Here is a 24,831-nt window from a genome sequence, read left to right on the forward strand (position 1 = left end):
AACATTGCTAAACATATTGCTGAATGTCTCGCTTCATTCCCACCCAGTACACACTGGTGGCTATCCTCTTATAAGTCTTGAGGAACCCGGAATGACCCCCAACTAATCCATCATGCCTTTCATTCAACATTAACGGAATTAATCTTGACCCTTTAGGAAGATACAACTTGCTCTTGAATAGCAAATGGCCATCCACCAGCGTAAAGTTGGGTCTGCTAGAAGGATTCGCCTATACCTCTCTAACAATCTATTGGAGTGTAGCATCTCCTTTCACCTCCTCTTTTAGAGGGTCTAGCTGCACTATTTGGGGAATTGAAAGAACCATCAATGTGGCGGAAGAAGGGAGGCATGAGAGAGCATCGACTGCTCGGTTCTCCAATTCGAGACGATATTGAATCTCAAAATCGTACCCCATCAACTTCATGACCCATTTTTGACACTCCAGGCTAACCACTCGCTGCTCCATAAGAAATTTAAGACTTCGCTAATCTGTTCTAATAACAAAATTACACCCAAGTAGGTAATGTCGCCATTTCCTCAGTGCAAATACTATTGCCATCAATTCCCTCTCATACACAGATCTAACTCGACCATTGGAGTTTAGGGAATGGCTGAAAAAGGCAATTGGTCGCTGCTATTGCATCAACACTGCCCCTAATCCATGCCTAGATGCATCAGTTTCAACAATAAATTCCCTTGAAAAATCCAACAAAGCCAACACGGGCATATTGGTCATTGCTCTTTTAAGGGATTGAAAAGCCTACTCCGCTACTTCATCCCAAAAGAAATTACCCTTCCAAAAGCGATATGTCAATGGCCATGCCACTTTTTCGTAATTCTTCACAAATCTCCGATAATACCCCGTAAGATCCAAGAATCCTCGAAGTTCACGCAAGGATTTAAGGATGGGCCATTCCATCACTGCCTTAACCTTAGAGCTATCCGCAACCACCCCATCTTGAGAGATGACGTGCCCTAAATACTCAATCCCCTGCTACCCAAACTGACACTTCTTCACATTGGCATACAGCCAGTGGACTGTTAAAAGCCCCAACACACACCTCAAATGTTTCCTATGTTCAACCATATCCTTACTATAAACTAGAATGTCATCAAAAACACTAAAACGAAATTCCTCAAATGCTCCTTAAAGACCCCATTCATCAAAGATTGGAACGTGGCGGGGAATTTGTTAACCCAAACGGCATAACCAAAAATTCATAATGCCCCGCATGTGTGCAGAAAGCAATCTTAGGAACATCATTAGGTGCTATTTGAATCTAATAATACCCCGATTTCAAATCCAACTTGGAAAAAATAGCAGCCCCACTCAATTCATCCAATAATTCTTGAATAACTGAAATTGAAAATCTATCAGGAACTATTACCTTGTTCAAAACTCTATAGTCAACACAAAATCTCCAACCACCATCCTTCTTCTTGACCAGCAACACCGAGCTGGAAAACGGACTCACACTCGGCCTAATAAGTCTTGCTGCAAACATTTCTCGAACCAACCTCTCAATCTCGTTTTTTTTAAGGTGGGGGTATCAGTAGGGGCGCACATTCACCGGCGACACTCCCGGTTGCAACATAATCACATGATCCTGCCTCCGGTGTGGGGGAAGCCCACACGACTCCTCAAACACATGCCTGAACTCCTCTAGCAGCTCCTGCAAGCTGCCAGGGACTACCCATCCAGGATCTTTTTCTTGGGTAGTTAAACTCCCCAACTCCAACAGCACCCCTTCTCCATTCTCTCTAAACGCCCTCATCATTGACTTCAACGTTACCAAAGTTTTGCTGAGGCTAGGATCCCCATACAATGTGAGGGTAGTCCCCCCTGCTCTAAACTTCATGACTAATGAGCCCCAATCCACTTGTGTTTCCCCGAGTGTGGCCAACCACTTCACTCCAAGGATTACGTCTGAGCTCCCCAGCTCCAATGGCAGGAAATCTTCCACTACTTCCACATTTAGAAACGTTAAGGTTACCCCTTTACACACTCCAGCCCCCTGAACAGCCATGCCTGACCCCATGATCACGCCATAGCCTTTGCGACCTAATCAGTCCCAATTTCTGCACCAATTCCAATGCTATAAAGTTATGGGAAGCCCCGCTGTCAATGAGAACCACCACCTCCTAGCCTTTTATTCCCCCATCTCCGCCCTTATGTCGAGCCTCAATCCATTTATAAAGTGGCCCTCCAGCAACGCCTCTGGCATGTCCTCGAGAGGAGCATCCAGTGTCTCGAAGCAGAAGCGGTAGTCCTTAACAGACCCCCACAACCAGAGCGCCAAGAACCGTTCTTCCATTGTGCCTTCCTGCATGGGCCTGAATCTATTCCTCATCATCGCCTTAAGCTCCTCCCAACTCCTCATCCATCGCCTTCACTTCTCCCACTAGAACCAAGCAAGAGTCACTCCTTCAAAGCAAAGGGAAGCGAAGTCTAACTTCTCTGCATCCGACAGTTGATTCACAGAGAAGTACCGCCCGGCGCCCGGCCCGAAACACCCAACCATCTAGGTCGTCACCTTCAAACATTGGCATCTCCAAGCGTCGAACCCTTCCATCCGACCTCCCATATGAATTGAACTCACTGCCAGCTTCCCTATGCCGATTTCCCAATTTCGACATGGCCTCCCCAATGAGGGTCGAACCCACCGATAAGTGCTCACCCAACTGTTTCCCCTTCCTTTCTCCTAGTCCTCCCATCTCTCCATCAGCAAGCCAAATTGTTCCATCATCGTTGCCATGTTTTTCTCGATGTTCTGCACCTTCTGGAACTCTTTTTTCATTGATTCTAATCCCATCTGTAATCCCTCCATCTTCCCTTCAATCTGTTGTTGATAATTCTCTATTCTTCCCTCCATATCCCCCACTCTCTCAGAGACGATCACCCCCATGGATCGTTGCTCTGATGCTAGATTGATAGGACACTTACACAATTGATTGAATTTTAGCTCTCACAGTAGAAACTCCTCAATTACAGTAGCTTACAGCAATGAATATTAGCAAATGCAAGGAAAGAAAACAGGCCTATTCAAGAGGGCCTCACTCTCCAATGATTTCTTCAACAATTTTCAGATGCCTTCTCTCTCCTCCTCCCTCCCCTTTTATACCTATCTCTCATTCTGTTTCAGCCACATGAATGAATATTCCCCTCTAACCAACTTCTGACTCTTTTGCCCTTGACTCAATTCCCTTGGTTGCCCCTATTGTTCCTCTCCTTTTACGCCTTTGATAGGTGAGACTAATGGGAGTTCTAACATTTCTACATCTTCATAGCATAACCCACTAAATTATCCTCTTTGTTCTTCTAGTTCACCTGATCAATTTTTTGAAAAAAACCTTCTATGATTTTGTAAAACTTTTTAAGCAACACAAAACTAGTAAAAAACAATTAAAACCTATTCACAAGATCTGTATGTAAAAGTGAAGTGCAAGGGACCATGTTGTTTCTATGGCATACAGAAGCATGTTGTTCCAGGACATGAATAATTTACACAACATAAACTATACAAAAATGCAAATAGATATACTAGGTTGTGCTACATGAAAGGTTCAAACCAAAAGCCCTTGTTCAGGAAAGTTCAAGCTTAAACTATAAGATACAAAAATGCAAATTGCAACTATCCTTCATCCACAACTTGTCCAATTATAAATTTATATACCACCTCCCATACCCCACACTAATAGGTCCAAGTTTGGTTAATAACCTTATATACCCTATTCTTAAGATTAATAAAATTTAGTTCAGGAGTACGCTATACTATCCAAAGGAGGTTGAAGATTATGCTCTAACACAATTAATATTTTGAAGGCAAAGCACAGTACAACAATCCGGCATTGCGCCATTTCCTGATTCTAGAAATCAAGATCATATTTACACTTTGTTTACTAATCCTCTTTGCCAGATATGCTCATTTGTGCTCCCTAAATCTTATTTAATATCAAAATTCAATCATTACCTTCAATTTATCCCTATTTTTGGATAATGCAGAATGCGTTCGCTAGGAAATAAGAAGAGTTAAGATCAGGCACTTCATCTTTCTTTGCAAAAAATGCCCACTCCATACTATTTTTATACACAGAATTTGTTGAGTCTCGTAAAAGGGAAGAAAGCAGTTGAAAAGACATAAAAGAAAAATGGAAAAGGGAAACTTCTAAGCTAAAGAGTTGCACAAAAAGATCAAAGGGTGTGCACCTCTTTCTTACCCCTCACAGAACCCTCAGTTAAAGGAACCAACAGAGGTAATGACCTTTATTATTCTTCACCATGTTTAATTGACTACAAAATAATATCACATCTAAAACATTCAAAAAGATCAGAATGCCGTGCACCCTCTTTTCTCACCCCTCCTAGCAGCCTCAATTAAATGGACAAACCTGGGAAATGACATTCCCTATGGAAGCATCTAATGTTCTGTTATGATAGTCGTTATTGCTGTTATGTTTGTAATTGTTGTTGTTATGTGTTACTATGTTTTATGATTATTGATGTTGTAGTCATTTAAGTCTTGTAAGGCGGTGCCTTTCTATTGTTTAGTGAGCTCCATATATAAGCAGCTCACTATCTCTTTTGAAGTTGTAATTCATTTTTATCCTTTAGTAAAATTCTGCTCGAGGTATTCTTACTTCTTGTGTTCTATTTTCAATCTTGCCCTAGGGTTTTCTTACCTAGTATTAGAGCCATTGCTCTTCTCTAATGGCCTCGAATCAAGTTCTAAGTTCGTCCTCCTCTCCTTCTCCTCGATCCTCCTCATCTTTATCTTCTGCCTCTCAAGCTGATTTCTCAACAGTTGCTAAGGCATTTAGCTTTATTCCTATAAAGCTTGATTCCAATAACTATATCTTTTGAAAGGCTCAAATTCTCGCTATAGTAAGAGCATTTGATCTAGTCTCATTCCTCGACAAAACACCTCCTTCAAAGAAAAGCCTGTCCAATCTAGATGGAGGAGATGTTGTGGTCAATCCAGAGTACATGAGCTGGATCCAGTTTGATCAGCTCCTATTGGGATGGCTCTTTTCTACCATTGGCAAAGAGGTTTTAGCGCAGGTGATTCACTATGAATCATCTGCCAAGGTATGGCTCTCTTTGGAAAATTTGTATGCTCGCCAAACAATAGCTAAGTCGTTTCAATTGAAGCAAAAGTTAAGATCGATTAAGAAGGATGATCTTTCTATAAATTACTACATCCTTAAAATTAAGACAATCAGCCATGCTTTACCAGCTATAGGAGAGCCATTAACTGACAAAGATTTGTTGCTTGCAATATTAAATGGACTAGATCAGGATTACAAAACTATTGTGACCCTAATTATCAAATGGATGACATTGATTTGGAGAAAGTTCAATACTTGCTTTTAATGTATGAACAAAGGCTGTCGGTTAAGAATTCGTCACATTCAATCAGTTTTGATTCTATGACCTCAACTATGCATGCAAATGTTGCATCAGTTCTTACAAGGCACAATACTGGTTTTGCTGATAATAACAGAGGAGGTTACTCTATGAGAGGAAACAATTATATGAATAGAGAAGGGAGAGGTCGAGGAAGAACATCTAATAGACGAATTTACTATCAGTTGTGTGGAAAACCAGGGCACTTTGTAGACTAGTGTTATCACTGCTTTAATAAGAATTTCCAGTGAGTACCTAATCAAGGTCTTGTTCGGTCTAATGGTGGAAATCAACATAATTCCAGAACTTATATGGCCTCCTTTAGTGATTCTAATGGAGCCTACATGAGTGAGACAGGTACTATATTAGGTTCTCTCTGTGGGAGTCACCTTAAACCTTCTTCTTTTGATAACTTTGTTGCTCAGTCTTCATTTTCAGAACCCTCTTGGTTTGTCAATTCAGGGGCAACCAATCACATTACCTCAAATCTCCTTACATACTCCTTACAATGGCAGAGACAAAGTTGCTATAGGCAATGGTAAGAAGCTACCTATTACTCATGTCGATACTAGTCATTTGTGTACTCAACTTAAACCTACTTCAATTCTTTCAATTCCAAGTGTTCTTCATGTTCCAAGTATGAAGAAAAATTTATTTAGTGTTTCTCAATTAACTCGTGATCATAATGTTGTGACTGAGTTTTACTCGGATATTTGTTTGATTAAGGACAAAGTTACCAGATTGGTGCTGCTATGGGGACACCTTAAGGATGGGCTCTATCGGCTGTTTCCAGCATCTTGTTCTGTCGTCAACAGCAATTTTGCCCAATCCCTAGAGCCTTTATCTATTACTTCTACTGTTTCTTCTTTGAATGCATGTCATAAACAAAGTGCATGTAATAGACAAAACTCATTTACTCATGAGTTGTCAAATGTAGTAAATGTTGCTCAAAGCACTAGTGACTATCAGTAGTGGCATAATAGATTGGGACACCGCTCCTTAAATGTACTCAAGCTTGTATTGAATAAAATTGGTGTATCTTGTTCACTCTTCGATTTGTCATTTTGTGACTCTTGCAAGATTGGCAAATTAAGCCAACTTCTTTTTTCTAGCAGGGAAATTACTGTTATTAAACCATTAGAATTGGTTTATTTAGATCTTTGGGGACCTACACCTATTGTGTCTATTGAAGGGTTTAGATACTACATAATCTTTGTGGATGTATGCACTCGATACACTTGGTTTTACCCCTTAAAACTCAAGTCTGATGTCCTATCCATTTTCTCTATCTTTCATAAGTTTGCTGAAATCCAATATCAAATCAAGCTTAGGGCCTTACAAACTGACCGGGGGGGGGGGGTTTAAAGCATTCTTACCTTATCTTCATACTAATGGCATTCAACCTCGGTTTACATGTCCACACACTCATCAACAGAACGGTGTGGCTAAGAGCAAGCATAGACATATAGCCGAAATTGGTCTAACCCTGTTATCTTATGCTCAAATGCCTTTAAAATTCTGGGTATAAGCCCTTCAGACATCTGTTCACTTGATAAATTTGCTACCTGCTTCACCTACAAGTTTCATACCTCCTTTGAATTGCTTTATCAAAAGCTACCTAACTATCAGATGCTACAACCTTTTGGTTGTGCTTGCTTTCCTTATATTCGTCCTTATAACAAACACAAGTTTGATTTCCATTCCACTAAGTGTATTGTCATTGGATATATTCAAGCTGGCTATTGGTGCTTGCATCCATCAGGGAGAGTGTATGTGTCTCGGAATGTGAAGTTCAATGCTAGTGAGTTTCCCTTTCCTATTTTGTTTCCTACTTCTTCTTCTATACCTAAAGTTGTACCATCTTCTTTGGGGTATTCTACTGACTTTCTTCAGCCTATTGTTTCTTCTCCTATTTCTTCAATGTGTCCTCAGGTAGTACAGTCCCCTCCAGCTTCAACTCTTGTTGGATCTCAATCTATATCCACCAATTCTCAGGCCACAACTCCACCTCATCCTTCTCCATTATAGCCACCCACTCAACTACTAGCAACTACATTTAACTTACCTAAGTACAAGGCTGATCCAGCCCCTTCAGTTCATCCTATGCTTACCAAACGAAAAGCCAAACAACTTGTAACCTTTTTACCTCATGCCCTAGTGAGTAATCTTGAACCTAGTTCCATTCACGAGGCTCTTTTAGACTCACAATGGGTTAAGGCCATGGAAGAAGAGTACACAGCCTTGCAAAGGAATCATACTTGGGACTTGGTTCCCTTTTCGAAGGATATGAACTTAGTTGGTTGCAAGTGGGTATTCAGCGTGAAATATAATTATGATGGGTCAATTCTAAGGTATAAGGACAGATTGGTGGCCAAAGGTTTCACCAAACATCTGGTGTGGATTATGCAGAAACCTTTAGTCTGGTGATTAACGCTCCCACTATCTGAGTTTTATTCTCTTTAGCAATCAGTTTTGGTTGGGACACTCAACAAGTTGATGTTAATAATGTCTTTCTTAATAGAGACTTGACTGAAATAGTGTATATGGCTCAACCTGAAGGCTTTGTAGATCATCGGTCCCCTACTCATGCGTGTCGATTGAATAAGTCACTCTATGGGCTCAAGTAAGCCCCTTGAGCTTGGTACTCAAAGCTGAGGGTTGCCTTGCAAAATTGGGGTTTTCTAAGATCTACTTCAGATGCATCATTGTTTATCAAACGAACAGCCAGTTATGTGCTCTTTGTTCTGGTCTATGTTGATGATATACTCCTCACAGGATTAGATCCAGCAGCTCTTAGTTCTTGCATTCATAATTTGGACACACAGTTTGCTCTTAAGACCCTAGGTTCTGTAAATTTTTTCCTAGGGTGTGAGGCCTATAGAGATGGCAGTGGTCTTTATCTCACTCAATCCAAATATGTGATTGGTTTGTTGAAAAAGGCTGCTATGCAAGATTGCAAGCCATGTAGCACACCTATGGCTATTGGGGTTTCGTTGACTGATGATGGGGATCCCTTTTCTAATCCCTTTTTGTATAGAACTTTAATTGGTTCACTGTAATATCTTACATATACTAATATACACACCCAGATATAGCATTTACAATGAATAAGTTGAGCCAATTGTTGTCTACTCCTAAGTCTCGACATTGGTTAGCTTGCAAGAGGTTGTTTCGAGATCTCAAAGATACTATTGGTATGGGGTTGGTCCTCACTCCTTCACCAGATGATTTGTGTTTGGTGGTTTTTACTGATGCAAGCCATGCTGGCTGCAAAGTCACTAGGCAATCTACTAGTGGTTTCTGTGTATATTTTGGTTGAAATCTTATTGTGTGGGGGTCCAATAAGTAGTTTGTTGTTGCTAGATCCGTCAGAGAGGCAGAATACTGGGTTGTTGCCCTTGGTGTAACAGAACTCATGTGGCTGAAGTCATTGTTTGTGGAATTGGGATATCCGTGTGTGTCCACTCCAATAGTGTGAAGTGATAACCTGGCTGCTAAGAGCATGGCTGAGAATCTGGTTTTTCATTCTAAAACAAAGCATGTTGAGATTGATGTTCACTTTAAGTGTGAGAAAGTTGAAAATGGTGAAGTGGAAATCAGATATGTCCCAACATTTGATCAAGTGGCAAATGTACTTACTAAAGGTTTGCCTAGATACCAGTTTGAGTTCTTATGTAAAAGGCTTGGTATAAAGTTGTCACCTGTGTGTGTTGATCCATCCAAGTCCTTGTCGTCTACGGAGACTAGTTCGAAGGGGAGTGTGAAAGCATCTAATGTTCTGTTATGATAGTTGTTGTTGTTGCTGTTATGTTTGTAATTGCTGTTGCTATGTGTTACTATGTCTTATGATTATTGATGTTGTAGTCATTTAAGTCTTGTAAGGCGGTGCCTTTCTATTGCTTAGTGAGCTGCATATATAAGCAGCTCACTATCTCTTTTGAAGTTGTAATTCATTTTGATCCTTCAGTAAAATTCTGCTCGAGGTATTCTTTCTTCTCGTGTTCTGTTTTCGATCTTGCCCTAGGGTTTTCTTACATTCCCAACATGCTTGAGTAACGCTAAAAGAAACACCATCAAATCTAGAAGACTAGAACATCAAAAGCCCAAAAATAGAAAGAACATATGCTTAGTTTCAGAAGGAATGATTAAAACCAACATTATTGCTCACATACCCCAAACAGAAAGAAAACAAATATGGAAAATATAAGGAGTGATCTTCACATACCACATTCTGCTCATATATTAAACGTAACGCATCTCCAGCACTAACACAATTGTGAGATTCAATTGTCTTGATCGAAAAGTTTGGCTGACCGAACCACTTGGAATTATTTAGATAATCAATCACTTGCCTTGAATGAGCACAGCAAAACACAAAAACTTCTTCAACTCCAGCTGATTCAAGCCATGCTAAGGTGTAATCAATCATAGGGATATTTACCAATGGTAATAGTACCTTCACCAGTAAAATGGGATGTCAACGAAGAACTCACACTGTAAAAGAGCTTTGCTGTCAGCGGGATTAAAACAGGTTAAGCAGAGTGCATCTTTAATTCCTTTTTTCTTATTTTACTGATAGAGAAAAAAAAAAAAATCTTGTAGGAAGGTGAAATGATAGACAGAAATAAAATTACCTGCATGCATGCACAGGTAAATTTATTATTAGTTTAATTTTAATTTGATGTCCCAACCAAATGAATGAACACATGAAGTTTCAAGTCCTTCATTTAATTTTCCTATTAGTTTTATTTGTTTCCTTCCCGTTTTCCTTCACAAATCCACTTCCAAAAAACTTATGTTAAAGAAACCACAATGAAATGAGCAACCATGGATAAAAGAATCAAGAGAAAATGAAGTATCAAATACAAAAAAAGGAAAACAAGGATAGCTCCCTTCAATTGGTGAATCAAACAATGAAAACTTTCAAGTCCCTCCACGGTTGTGGCAACGAAAAAGCTAGTGGCTCATTGATTTCAACACTCTCCTCACACACATAGGTCCAAATGAAGAATGTAGAACAAGCATGGAAAATATTCTACTATTAGTGGGTGCCAACTGCCAAACCCACCTGTTCAGTCTGGGTCTGGCAGGAGGATATGCCAAAGTATGATGTTAAGGGATCAACTTGATGGTCATGGAATGATGTCCAAACTACAGGGACCAAATGACATTGTCCAAGCATGCGAAACACCAGTCATCCCACACGACTGCTGCCTTATCAGTAGATAACTAAAATAATCAGAAAAATACATAACAGAAGTACAGCCATAACCAAACAAACTGTCAACCAAACTTAACCTTGTGTCATACAGGGATCTATTCCTAATTATGGGCACATGTCATTATATCTTTAACGAGCTGAGACGGCGAAAGGCCATTCTTAAAATAAACTGCATGATATGGGAGAAAAAAATCATCTTCCATTGTACTTGATCCACAAAATTCACGTGCGCAAGATTATGGTATTCGGCGGATAGAAAGTCAAAAGTCGGTGCCTACCCACACCAATGTCATGTGCTTCCGAATACGATAGGAACTTCACAAAGCTGATCACTACAAGCATTATGAGAAACTTGAGCAAGAAGCCCAATGATAAAAATAAGAGAAATCCTTAGATAGTACAAATAGGTAAATACAGAATCATCAGAGAGAGCCCTATGATAATTTAAAAATCCAAAGCTAGTAAGAAAAGCCACGAGCACAAAATTCTTGTACGCAATGCGACGGGAATAGCCAATCGTAATAATAACTAAAGGTAATATAATTGGATAAGGACAAAAAACTGGGAAAACATGCAACATTACAAAAATGTACAATTAACAGAACACCTCCAAGTGTATGTCAGTAGAAAGAAAAGCGAGAGAGAGTACTTTGGGGCGTTCGAGGGTGATTGGACGGAACTTCTGGGCGAAGCTATCAGCCAATAGGATGGCCTGCAATGGCACGCGGCCCAGCTCCACTTCCGCGGCCAACGCCGCAGAATCTTCCGAAACCCCCTTTCCACTCCCTCCCTTCTTCACCTGCACCATTATTCGCTTGCGAGGAAGTACGCAACCTCGCCAAGCCGCGGATGGACTGGAACTGGGAGTAGACGAAGAGTCTGGCTTTGTTGAATGTCCGCTGAGAATTAGGGTTTGGAGTGGGGATGGAAGACGGAGGTGACAGAGATGGACGGAGAGAAGACGAAGATGGGGGGTCGTCCTTTCAATCGTCTTTATGGTACTAACGCCATCCCTGTTTTGGATTGATTGGTTGATTGGAGTGAACGATTATTTTCCTTCTCTCTCGCTCGCTCGCTCTTCCTGCGATCGACGATGGGCGAAATGGCGAGTAACTGTGCTTTTGTTCCTCCGGTGTACTAAATTACACATTATTATTTATTAATAATAGCACTTTAAAAATAAAAATAAAAAATGGGAAATAATTTTGAGTAAAACATAACGGCTTAAAATAAAAGTTGAAGCCGCGTTTGGTATAGTTATGTTGTGCTATAATGTTTTAGTTATTGTGCTAATACTAATTATGAATTTAGTTTATATTTTATTCTAATCTGTAAAATGATTAAAGAAATAAAATGTATTACCATAATAAATAATTGTTTTTTATAAAATAATAAATAACTTTGAAAACAACAACTATACCCGTACACTTAATGAGTTTTGAGTTATATATATATATATATATATATGTCGACGTTTGATTTCAGCCGACCGTGATTCGTTTTGGGCCGCGATGAGTCAATCCAAAAATACCGAGAAGGAAGGAAGAAAACCCCTCCCCCAAAGTTCCAAGCGTGTACACCAGAATCTTTTACGTGGTTCGGCCAGAACGATGCCTAGTCCACGGCCGCCATCTGATTATTCTCCCAGAGTGGCGGTATCTGATTATTATTTTTCTTGTCCTCCTTTTCTGCCCTCATGGTCTCTTTGATTCTCATTTATCTTGAGGGGTTTTTACAATTTAGATAATATATAAAAATACAGTGTTTGTATAATGGGGGACAAACAGTTCTTACCGCCTTCGCAAGACCGGGAGTGGGATCCTCATTACGAGGGGCATGGGCTGTTACAGATAAAGTGATCGGACCCTACCTCTGACTTCTCAGCAGCTTTGCCGCTCATGCGAGCTGGAGGTTTTAGGCCAGCGACCTGGATGGGCCAGCGATCTGGAGAATATTTCAGGAACTCGTTAGTCGATTGCTCCGAGCTCGTTGGGGGATTACCGGGAGCTCGCCATATGCTCGCTTTACGAGTTCCGGATCTTTGGTGGAGGCTGGACCTTCCTTGACGAGGTCGTCCGGGCCTTCTTGGCCTTGGGTGATTGGGCCGGTCTATCGGATTGAGTCTGGCCCATGCGGGGTGATGCGGGAAATACATATAACATAAGCCCCCCAGTTCGCGGCACGATCTTCGTGCTGGGAACTGATGCGTGCCAGCTGTTCTTCCATCCCTCCGACTTCTGCCCAATCACCTTAAGTCTCGTCGTTCCACACAGCACGCTTTGTCGGCAGCGCATTTAATGCGCGCCCCCTCCCCATTTCTGCGCATGATTACACTCGTGGGACCCACAAGCTGTTGTGCGGCCGCTGGATGCGGAGCATGTGATAAGTCGTCATTTGATCCGACGGTTGGGATGGACCAAGCCGTCAGTATAAATAGTGGGGAGTGTCCACCCGCTTCTTCTTTCACGCTATTTTGAAACTCCCTCAAACCTTTGCCTCCCTGCTTTCTCTTTCCTCTCTCGAGGCCTCCATTATCGCCGTGCTTTCAGACGTCTGCCGTTCTCGTCCGGTACTTGGTACGAGTCCCCATTCAGTCGTCAAGCGCAGCTTTTAGGTAAGTTTTGTCGTGACTTTCTTCTTCTTGTTGTGAGGTCATCCACCGTTGGTTAGCCGTCGGTGGTTTCTCTGGCTTTGTCGATCGATGTCGTTCTCATTTTTGGAGAAACGGCACGATTCGGTTTGGCGTTTGCTGGGCCTTGGGGTCCAATGACCTTAGGATTAGCTTTTCATGGAACACCGGGCTTACGGCTGCAGCCCCTCCGCCCTAGGCGGTACCCCTTTTGCGAAGCGCTCGGCCTGGAAGACCTAGGGGACGTTTTAGGGTTTTTCTTCTAGTTTCTTGAGGTCTGGTTCGCGACTTGCGACCTGACTGTTCTCTCTTTTCCTTTGTAGATGTCCGACCAACACCGTGGAAATTCAGGTCAAAAGCGCTGCAATTATATCGTAGGAGAAAACGACACTTCGAGCTCCGAAGGTTGTCTCATTATGGAGGGCTAAAATCTTGGGGGTGCGAGCTCGGGGTGCAGGGAGGTCGCCGTCCCGACCTCTCGGGAAACCGAGCTGAAGGTTCAAGATCAGATCGCTGGTGGGAGTGCTGATCTTGCGATCTTCAAGAGATTCTCGTCCAAGGCCAAGCTTCACGAGGTGATGACTTGTGCTTAGGAGTTTCGTCTCCCCAGGACCTGCCGAATATACATCCCTGCTTCGAGCTCTCATGCAGCCTACCCGCCAGTGATTAGTGGTTAATTTTGTAAAAATTTTGTTATAATTATACCCTTCTTTCGATTTTAAATATGGTTTAAATTAGATATTAATATATATTTTATGGTTATATGTAAATTTAAATTGAAAGATGAATGAAATGAAGTTCTAAAGTAAATAATAATAATATATAAAATTATATATAATACATATATATCATTATATGCATGCATGTAATATATATATAATATAATCTAATATATATATATGTGCCATGTGTAATACATATATATAATATATAATTTATTAATAACATTAAATTATTTTTATTTTTTTTAGGCATGAAGAAATCAAGCCCATGAAGACTTAAAGTCCATGAAGAATTCAAGTCCATGAAGAAATCAAAGCCATGGAGAAATCAAGTCCATGAAGAAATCAAACCCATGAAAAATTAAAGTCCATGAAGAATTCAAGCCCATGAAGAATTAAGGCCCAATTTGAGCAACCCATGGAAAATATTATTTGGAGAAGGCCCAAGGATTATTTTTAATCCTAATGAAGATTAAAAACCAATTTATAGAAATCTATTTTTATTTTTTATGTGAGAGCTTTATTAGGTGTGTTTTTTAGCTAAAATCCATTTAACTATTAGGTGGATATTATAGCTAAAATCCATTTAACTTTATGAGTGCTTTATTAGGTATGTATTTTAGCTAAAATCCATTTAATATTAGGTGTGTATTATAGCTAAAATCCATTTAACTTTAAGTGTGTGAGTGCCCATTAGATATAATTATGTCTACTTGAATAATTGAAATTGTGTGGTTTGTATTGCATCTTGTGGCCTATAAATAGCTCACTTGATTGCATTTGTAAGTGTGATTATTATTCTTGAATAAAAATTTAGTTGTTTCCTTATAATTCTCTCTTTGAGAATTGTTCTTGTTCTTTCTCATTTTCTTTAGTACTTTCTCTTATAATCTTACTTTTTTTTCTTTCTTCTTTTAAATTCTTATGTCATTTATTATTACTTTATTATTCACCGCCTAAATGGCCGGTTAATTTGTGCCTTTAAATTTCTGTAATTTTAATTCTTGTCATTTAATTATTCACCGCCTAAATGGCCGGTTAGTTTATGCCTTTAAATTTCTGCAATTTTAATTCTTGTCATTTAATTATCCACCGCCTAAATGGCCGGTTAGTTTATGCTTTTAAATTTCTTGTCATTTAAATTCTGTTATTTAAATTACGTCATTTAAATTTTTGTCAATTAACTTTCAAATAAAAATGAGTAGTTAAATCTAATCTTGGGTTAAGGCAAGGACAGTGTCCAATGCCAATGATTCCCAAAGAAAGTTGCGCTTTAAATAAGTAACATTAATTTAAATTTCAGTATGAGTGTGTATTAATTATTAAAAAATCACTAGGTTTGGATTGGAGCGTAAGCCTAACTTAGAGATTTCATGCCATGTATGAGAGTTACTAGAACTGGAAACGCTATCATACCCAAACCCGGATGATTAATTTAGTTGTTTTGTATATTAATTGTAATTGAATTTATGGTAGTTGCTTAAATTAGAATCCCGCATATCATGTATGGGGATTGCTTAACCTAGAACTATCATCATCTCTAATTGCATTTAATAACAAACCCTCATATCTGAAATTAAATTAATGTTGCTAATCTTATATGCTAAAATTTGGGAATCAACGGGTTGGTACTGAAATTGTCTTAACCCAAGCACTATCCAAATTCATATTTTTACGTTTAATGTTTTACTTTATTTTCTAGTATCTGTTGTCTAAAAACAAAACCATAAAAAATCTTGTTGTCAATTTGTCCAAATGCGTGTGCGTGTGTGTGACATTCTTTTTCTTTTGCCATAAATAAATCTCTCAGTGGACGACCTGGATTCATCCAGAAAATATAAATTTAAATTTGGACTACAACTGCACTCGTACACTGGCGAGTATAAATCTCTCACTAAAATAAAAAAAATATAAAAGTTTTATTATGATTTGTTTTTATTGTGTTTTAATTGCAGGGTGAGAGTGCAGTCAGCCAGCCAATTTCATAGCTATTAGCCCCCAACACCTCGAGTCTGGCTTTAGGTTCCCAGTAGCCCCGTACCTTATCGCCCTCTTGAACGACGTCAAGCTCGCCCCTTTCCAACTAACACCGAATTCGTATGCCCAACTTACTTCTTTGGCCGTTTTATTCCTTATAAACAAACTTCCTCTCCCTTCGCCAAAACTGATAAGATTTTTATTTTCTTTCAAAAATACCAAGGACGGGCTGTATTACCTGGCGGCTCGTCCTTCTCCGTACAAGGCCGTCCTTCCTCAGGGTAAAGCAAAGGGGAAGTCCAACGTGGGCGATTACAAGTCCAGTTGGTTCTTCGTGTCTTGCCCTTCCCTCTCTCTACTTAGGAATTGTAGCTTCGCACTGACCCCTGGTAAGAGAATATGAGCTCTCATAAATCTTTCCTTTGTTCCAAGAGTGCTTGTTTTAACTTGCTCATGCTTTGATGCAGATTTTGGGGGGAAGAAACCGATTTTATCGGCCGAGGAGACTGATATCCTTGGCAAACTTGTGGCTGCGGAGTCGAGCTCGGAAATTCTTGAACTTTCAGACGAGCTACTTTGCGAATACGAGCTCGCCCCTCCTCTTGGCACCGAGACTATCGAGGGAGATCATTTCAGGGACTTGGGTGGGGAGATTCTCCCTTCCGACTTACAACTCGCTGAGACGAACTGTTCAAGAGGGGAAGCCGACCAAGACGATAATATGGTTGATCTCGAGCTCCTCCAACCGAAGCGTCATAGGGCGAGGTCGAGTACTACGTCCTCCATAACCCCGAGCTATAGCTCGCGGGATGGCAGGTCGGAGCAGCCGCAGCCGCAATCACGCCCTCAGCAGCAGCAAACCCAATAGTCGCCGGGGGGGCAGCAGGAGCAGCGGCAAAGAACACTGCCCCGTCAGCCCCAACAGTCAAAGCAAGCTTATCTGCAGCTGGGGCATCGGCCCCCTTCCTCCCGAGACTATGGTTCGAGTGGAGCCCGTGGGAAGGAGGTCGCAGTGGAGGTTCGAGACGCTCCTGCCGCCAGCTCGAAACGGAGATCGGACCAGCTGCAACAGGGGGAGGACATTAGGGCCAAATGGGTCAGGGTCCGTGAGAAGGAGTTGGCCGTGGAGGCCCTGCCAGGAGGGGTCTTTGTTGGTCCCGTCCTGGATTCCGTGCCCGACTTCCTGGGTCCGAACTCGAAACCCCTCGACGACCTGAAGTTAAAGGGAATCCCCCTTTGTGATTTTGTCGCCCGTCACAGCCTGGTGGTAAGTAGGAATTCTCCGTACCTCGGTTTGTTAGCCTACTTTTTTAATGAGCTAACATTTCTTCTTTTGCAGACTTCTCTTGCTGTCGTGAAGCTCCGAGCTCAGTACAAAGATTTTGAGGAGCAACTTCAGTCGGTGAGCATGTCCCGTCAGGCCGAAATAGCGAAGCTTGAGGACGAAAAGAACGCCCAAAAGGCCGAAATAACGAAGCTCTCGGACGAGAAGAAAGATCTCCAGGTCGAGCTCCTTGCCACTCAAAAGGAGGTGGAGGGTTGCTTGACGCGTCTGAGGATGGAGATCCAGAAGAATAAAGATCTCGACGAGGAGCTTCGCAGGTCGAAGAACATGTGGGAGCAAGCCAACTCCGGGCTCACCGGCGAGCTAAATGGAGCGAAGGCGGAGTTGTAGAGGGCTGAGGAGCGACTCAAATCAACCGAGGCAGAGCTTAGGGCGGCGAAGGAGGAGCGGACACGGGCGGATGATCGTGCCGTCCGATGCGAGGAGCTTGCCAAGAGGACCATTGACGATATAATGGCGGAGGTCGGAGAGCGGATGGACGCGGCGTGTAGGGAGACTAGATCCGACACCTGCTCGACATTTCTGTACACCCTTTGGGTGAACCATCCTGAGATGGATTTCTCCTTCTTTGGTGCGCAGGCTGTCGAGGAGGTGGCTCGGTATACTGCCGAGGCCGCGGAGGATGCTGATGATGCCAGTCCCCTTGACTCGTTTTTGGTCGCAACGCAAGCTCCTCAGCTCGGGGCCGAGCTATCCGGGGTCGCCGCGGCTCAGCCTGGTGAGACTGCCAAGGAGCCTCCTGTGGAGGTTGCCGAGGTTTGCCCAGCCGGGACTGTCGAGGTCGATCTCCAGCCGACCCTTCCTACTGAAGCTCGCCCTGTCGAGGTTGATCCTGGAGAACCGAACGCCCCTCTTAGCTAGGATTCCCACATGTATTTTTTTTTTTTTTTTTTGTAACGCGAGCTTCATCTAATAATAAAAATTGGCATTTTGTGCACGTTGCCCCAGATTTCTTTGCGAATTCAAGTTAACTCTGACGAGGTTTTGGCATGACGATTCTTGAATCAATTTCGATGAGGTGACTTGAAAGTAACTTCTTCATGGTATAACTTGAAAATCTCTTCAACAAAGCTCCCGTATTTTTGAAAGATTCATTGATAAGAAACTTTTGAGTATGTAACTTGATAATGAACTGTTCGAACATAGGTCCAGGTAGATCCGGAGTTTTATCAGCTCGTAGACTAACGCTCTTTAACTAGCTCGTTGATGATAGTTGTAATAATCAGCGCGAACACTCATACTTAGGCAATTTCCAGGAACCCCGTTCGGCATATTTTGACGAAATAACGAGAGCCTTCCCGAGATATATGTAAAGTCGGATGGCCTTGTGATCTTGTCTAACATGTGGTGGCTGAGAAGCTCGTTATAGGGCGTGTGCCTGATAGGTCGCGAATGCTTTATTTTTAGCCAAGTTAAGACGGACCTCAGCTGATAGGGTCCAATACGCAAAGTTTGCTAGGGTATGAGATTATGCCATGGCCTCGGCCGGCATGTTGAGGCTTTAATAAGTTTTCAATAAATTGGGAGCGAACACTCAAGTAGGTCGCAGACCATGGCTTTAAGCCAAGATAGGAGGACCCCAGCTAGTGAAAGCGCAGCCTGTACCACCAAGTTATATGTTCAGGCGGGTCATAGAGTGACCCCAGCTAACACACCATGGCTTGTTATTTCGTTTGACTTGTACGGCCGGGATATGTGTCCAGGTAGGTCGCGTTACGGCCTCAGCTAACACCCAGTGGCTTCTACAAGTTTTATTTGAACTGAGAGGGAACACCCAGGTAGGTCGCAGACCATGGCTTTAAGCCAAGATAAAAGGACCTTGGCTAGCGAACCCAAGCTCGGGGTTACTTGTGGAAGTGGTTGCTCAGTAGGTTCCAAACCATGACATAAAGTCAAGATGATTGGTTCTCAGCTCGCAAACCACGACCTGAGGGAGGGACCAAGGTGAATGCTCGGTTAAGCCGTTGAACGTAGCGCCGCGGCTAGGTTATTTAGGCCTCAGCTCGCAAACCATGGCTTCTCGACCCCTCGTTACGGGGGCATTCAATCGAATACCAATAAGAATAAAGTGCAATGAAAGTTCATAAATTCTGACCAGAATCATGAAAGTCATTCGTAATGAAAAAGGCGGAGCATAGGCAAGAACGATTACATTTATCTGAAGTAAGGACGAAGGTGTTCTGCGTTCCAAGCTCGTGGGAGAGGGAGACCGTCCATGTTTGCCAGATGATATGCTCCGTTATTCAAATTTTCTTTGATGATAAATGGACCTTCCCAGTTAGGACCTAAGGTGTCATCGCTTGCCGCCCGTGCTCCTGGCAGTACTAGGCGTAGTACCGGATCTCCGACGTTGTAACGTCGGATTCGGACCTTCCTGTTATAGTATCGTGCCACCCTTTGTTGATGAATGGCGATCCTCACGCGAGCTACATCTCTTGATTCCTCGAGCAGGTCCAGATTAGCCGCCAGTAGCTCGTTATTGCGATCTGAGCTGAAGGTGGCCCTTCGGTGGCTGGCCACTTTATTCTCAGCGGGGATCATAGCCTCCGACCCATACGCCATTGAGAATGGGGTTTCTCCAGTGCTGCTTCGGGCTGTTGTCCGATAGGTCCATAGCACTGTTTGCAGTTCATCCACCCAGGCCCCCTTTCTAGCCTCAAGCTTTGTCTTCAGGGTCTGCTTGATTATTTTGTTGACTGCTTCGACCTGCCCATTGGCTTGGGGGAGATCAACGGCGGTGAAACTCTTTTGAATCCCCATTGACTCGCAGAATTGGATGAATTACTCGCTGGTGAATTGGGTTCCGTTGTCCGTTACTATTTGCTGTGGTACTCCGAATCTGCAGATTATGTTATCCCATGTAAAAGCTTGTGTCTTCGCACTGGTGATCTGTGCGAGCTCTTTGGCCTCTGCCCATTTGGTGAAGTAGTCAACTGCCACTATGGCATGTTTGCATCCTCCGCGAGCCGTGGGCAGCGGCCCGATTAGATCCATGCCCCAAATGGCAAAGGGCCAAGGGCTGCTCATCTGCTGCAGGTAAGCCGGCGGAGCTCGCGAAACCTTGGCGAACCTTTGGCACTTCTCGCATTTCTTGACCGTCTCTATGGCATCTTGCTTCACGGTGGGCCAATAAAACCCTTGTTGGAGGGCCTTTTGTGCCAGAGAGAGTGCCCCTGCATGATTACCGCAGTGGCCTGCATGAATTTCTTCTAGCACAGACTGGCAATCGGTGCCGTCAATGCACCTCAGGAGTGGGGCTGAGAATCCCCTCTTGTACAGTCTTTCATCGTAGATGCAATATCGGGCGGCTTGAGCTCGCAGGCGACGTGCTTCCAGCTTGTCTTCCGGTAGTTTCCCGTCTTGCAGATACTCCAAGATGGGGGTCATCCATGAGTTTTGGGGCACCGTGATCAGTAGCGTTTCATCTCGTTGTTCTGTGCTCGGGGTGGCCAAAAAATCGACAGGTATGTCCCCCAAGAATTCTGCGTCCCGGGCAGTTGCTAGGCGAGCCAGAGCGTCCGCATGAGAGTTCTGGGAACGGGGGATTTGATGCATTTCATATTTTTCGAAAGTGGCTAAAAGTTCACGTGCCTTCTGTAAGTATGCTGCCATCTTCGTGTCTCTGGCCTGGTATTCTCCCCGCACCTGGTTGACAACTAGTTGACAGTCGCTGAAGATCTCCAAGAATTCAGCTCGTATTTCCTTTGCCAGGCGAAGTCCTGCTAATAAGGCTTCATACTCGGATTCATTATTGGTGGCTAAAAAACCGAACCTCAGGGCGCAGAGGATTTTGTGACCTTCGGGGCTTATTAGCATAACCCCGGCTCCCGCTCCTTGTTCGTTCGATGATCCATCGACGTATAGTTCCCAGGACGGTCCTTTCAGGTTTTCCGGCTCCTCGTCAATTGGCCCAGTAAACTCGGCAATGAAGTCTGCCAACGCTTGACCCTTTATCGCCGTCCTTGGTTTGTACTTTATGTCGAACTGAGCGAGCTCAATAGACCATTTTAGTAAACGGCCTGAGGTATCTGGTTTTTGGAGGATTTGTTTCAATGGGTATTTGGTCAGGACTTCGATCTCATGAGCTTGAAAATAGGGTCGCAGCTTCCTTGATGCCACTATTAGACAGTAAGCCAATTTTTCGATTGGTGCGTACCTTGTTTCTGCATCGATTAGGCTTTTGGAGACGTAATAAATGGGGTGCTGCACCCCTTCTTCCCCCCGAACGAGGGCCGCGCTGAGAGCCTGTTGGGATACTCCTAAGTACAAGGTCAACCTCTCTCCCTCCTTAGGTTTGGCGAGCAGTGGGGCCCGTCCCATGTACTCCTTTAGTTGTTGGAATGCGAACTCGCATTCTTCTGTCCATCTGAAGTCTTTCTCCTTTTTTAGAAGCTCGAAGAACGGGGCACACTTGTCAGTTGCCTTTGAAATGAAACGGCTCAGAGCCGCGACCTGACCATTGAGGCTTTGCACCTCCTTCTTTCTTATGGGCGACCTCATGTCGAGCAGAGCCTTAATTTTGTCTGGGTTGGCTTCAATGCCTCTGTTGTTTACCATAAACCCAAGAAATTTTCCAGAGGCTACACCGAATGCGCACTTGAGCGGGTTGAGCTTCATCTGATATTTCCTGAGGACTCCAAACGTTTCTCTTAGACCGGAAACGTGGTCCGTCACTTGCTCGAATTTTACCAGCATGTCGTCAACGTATACTTCCATGGTTTTTCCGATCAGTGTTTCGAACATCGTATTGACCAGCCTCTGGTAGGTCGCGCCAGCATTCTTCAATCCAAAGGGCATGACCTTGTAACAATAGAGCCCCCGGTCGGTTATGAACGAGGTGTGCTCTTGGTCCGTGGGGTTCATGGGGATCTGGTTGTAGCCTGAATAGGCATCCATGAAACTGAGGAGGCGGTGACCAGCCGTTGCATCCACGATCTGATCGATTCTGGGGAGGGGAAAGCTGTCTTTAGGACAGGCCTTGTTCAGGTCGGTGAAGTCGATGCAGGTCCTCCACTTCCCGTTTTTCTTTTTTACTAGGACCGGGTTGGCCACCCAGACCGGATAGTGGGCTTCCTTAATGAAATTATTCGCCAAGAGTTTCTCCACTTCTTCTTTAAGAGCGGTATAACGCTCCGGAGTCATTGGCCTCCTCTTCTGGCGCACTGGCCTGTAGCCTGGATCTACGTTGAGCCTGTGTGACATGACTTCTGGGGCGATTCCCACCATATCTTCGTGGTTCCATGCGAATACATCAAGATTAGCTTTAAGGAAATCTGTAAGTTGGGATTTTACCTCGGGGGCTAGACTCTTGCCTAGCTTGAGGTGCCTTTCCTCGTCTGCCTCGCCGACTGAGATATCTTCGAGCTCTTCCATGGGACCGGTGGGCTTTTCGCAGTCGACCTCGCGTGGATCCAGGTCCTCCCATCGGCCGGTTGATCGCGGGCCGACTTTTGCGATGATATTTACTTTCTTTTCCTTTGCTCCCATTTTCAGGGCGTCCTCATAGCAACGTCTTGTGAGGTGCTGCTCGCCTCGTACACACCCTACACCGTCGGGGGTCGGGAATTTCATCGTAAGCGACCTGGTTGAGGTGACTAGATCCAGGTCGTTCATCGCCGGCCTTCCGAGTACGACGTTGTATGCTGAGGGGCAGTCAATTATTAGGAATTCTGCCAAAGTAGTGGCATGGCGGTTCGCATCCCCGATGGTGAGGGGAAGGCTGATCCGACCGACGGGAATCATTGCGTCTCCCGTGAACCCATAGAGTGGCTTTGGGGACGAACTCAACTGTTCCGGTCCCAAACCCATCTGATCGAAGCATGCTCTGTACATTACATTTACCGAGCTGCCCGTGTCCACCATTATCCTTCGCACTTCGGAGTTGCCGACCTGGGCTCGTATAACAAGTGCGTCGTTGTGCGGCCAATGGACGTCTTTGGCGTCTTCTTCCGAGAAAAACATCTTCTCTGGGATTGGGTTACCCCTAGGCCGCTTCGCGGGAACCGGCTGTTCGCCCGATCTCGCTAGCAAGACATGGTTGGCCTCTCGTATGTATTTGTCGCGGGATTTGTGGGAGGATCCAGCGAGGTGGGGCCCGCCATGGATCGTGTAGATGGTTCGTACAGCCGGTGATTGGTCATCATCGGTGAGAGGCTGCTGCCGTACCGGCGGCTGGCTTGGTTGATTAGTCGGCCGCACCACGTAATCTTTCAAGCGACCTCTTCTTATCAGATCTTCGATGGCGTCCCTTAGGGCCCAGCATTCTGAGGTGTTGTGACCCGCCTCGTTGTGGTACGCGCAAAATTTTTCTTTGTTTCGGAATTTGTTTGGGGTTCTTAACGGGTTGGGCTTCCCGAATTCCTCTTTGTTCCTTTCGATGGCGAAGATCCTTTCTTGGGGGTCTAACAGGGCACAGTAGCTGTCAAAGCGCTGTGATCTATGAGGTCGCTCATCTCCCTCTGCCTTCCGAGCTCGCTTGAACACTTCATTGCTCGAGCGCTCCCCCCGAGCTTCTCTTCCGGCGTCTCCGTTGTGCCTTCTCTTATTCTAGCTGGAGCCCCCAGCTTCTTCTCTCGACCCGATGGGCTTCTTCGTCCCGAATGCGTCTTCCCATCGGATTTCCTTGGAAGCTCGTTCATAGAATTCCCCAGGTCTTTGACCGGGGTTCGGTAGATGCTCTCGTAGAGCTTTCCGTCTTTTCGGAGGCCGGCGGAGATCGCCGTTAGGATACTTTCATCCGAGTGATCCTCGACGTTGCTCACCTCGCGCCTGAACCTGGCGATGTAATCCCTTAATGGCTCGTTTGCTTTCTGGAATACGGTGGCGAGGTGGCAAGGTGGCGCGAGCTGCCTCCTTAGAGCCCTGTATTGGTTAAGGAACCTCTGTTGGCACTCTTCCTAGCTGTTGATGCTACGAGGCGGAAGGCTCCTGAACCAAGCTCGGGGGATGTCTCCTAAGATTGCTGGGAAGGCGCGACATTTAGCCAGCGAGCTGGTTGTCTGTAGATCCATTTGCACGTTGTACGCATCCAGGTAATCATAGGGGTCGCTGTCCCCATTATATTGTGGCATGCTCGGGACCTTAAACCTCCGGGGCAGGGGTTCGAGCTCAATTTCTCTGGCGAACAGCGTCCTATCCCTACGGCCATTAGTGGTTAATTTTATAAAAATTTTGTTATAATTATACCCTTCTTTTGATCTTAAAAATGGTTATTAATATATATTTTAAGGTTATATGCAAGTTTAAATTGAAAAATGAATGAAATGAAATTTTAAAGTAAAATTTAATAATAATAATAATAATATATAAAATTATATATAATACATATACATCATTATATGCATGCATGTAATATATATATAATATAATCTAATATATATATGTGCCATGTGTAATACATATATATAATATATAATTTATTAATAATATTAAATTATTTTTATTTTTTTTTTAGGCATGAAGAAATCAAGCCCATGAAGACTTAAAGTCCATGAAGAATTCAAATCCATGAAGAAATCAAACCCATGAAGAAAT

The 24,831-nt window shown here is 43.6% G+C and overlaps 1 protein-coding gene across 2 annotated transcripts in view; it reads right to left on the reverse strand.

The window, feature by feature from the left end:
* LOC127799817 (uncharacterized) overlaps window positions 1-11,750 on the reverse strand; it is a 53,061-nt gene extending 41,311 nt beyond the window's left edge. The window contains exons 1-2 of one of the 2 annotated variants that reach the window (XM_052334039.1): window positions 11,275-11,750; window positions 9,630-9,860 (exon numbers count right to left, since the gene is read on the reverse strand). In XM_052334039.1, coding sequence (XP_052189999.1) covers window positions 9,630-9,860; window positions 11,275-11,433 — 390 coding nt within the window. In that variant the 5' untranslated portion in view covers window positions 11,434-11,750. Of the gene's footprint in view, window positions 1-9,629; window positions 9,899-11,274 lie in introns of both variants that reach the window. The other variant, XM_052334043.1, reaches the window with a different exon arrangement.
* Window positions 11,751-24,831: the final 13,081 nt, after the last annotated feature.

The sequence above is a fragment of the Diospyros lotus genome, chromosome 1, assembly GCF_014633365.1.
Source record: "Diospyros lotus cultivar Yz01 chromosome 1, ASM1463336v1, whole genome shotgun sequence".
NCBI lineage: Eukaryota > Viridiplantae > Streptophyta > Magnoliopsida > Ericales > Ebenaceae > Diospyros > Diospyros lotus.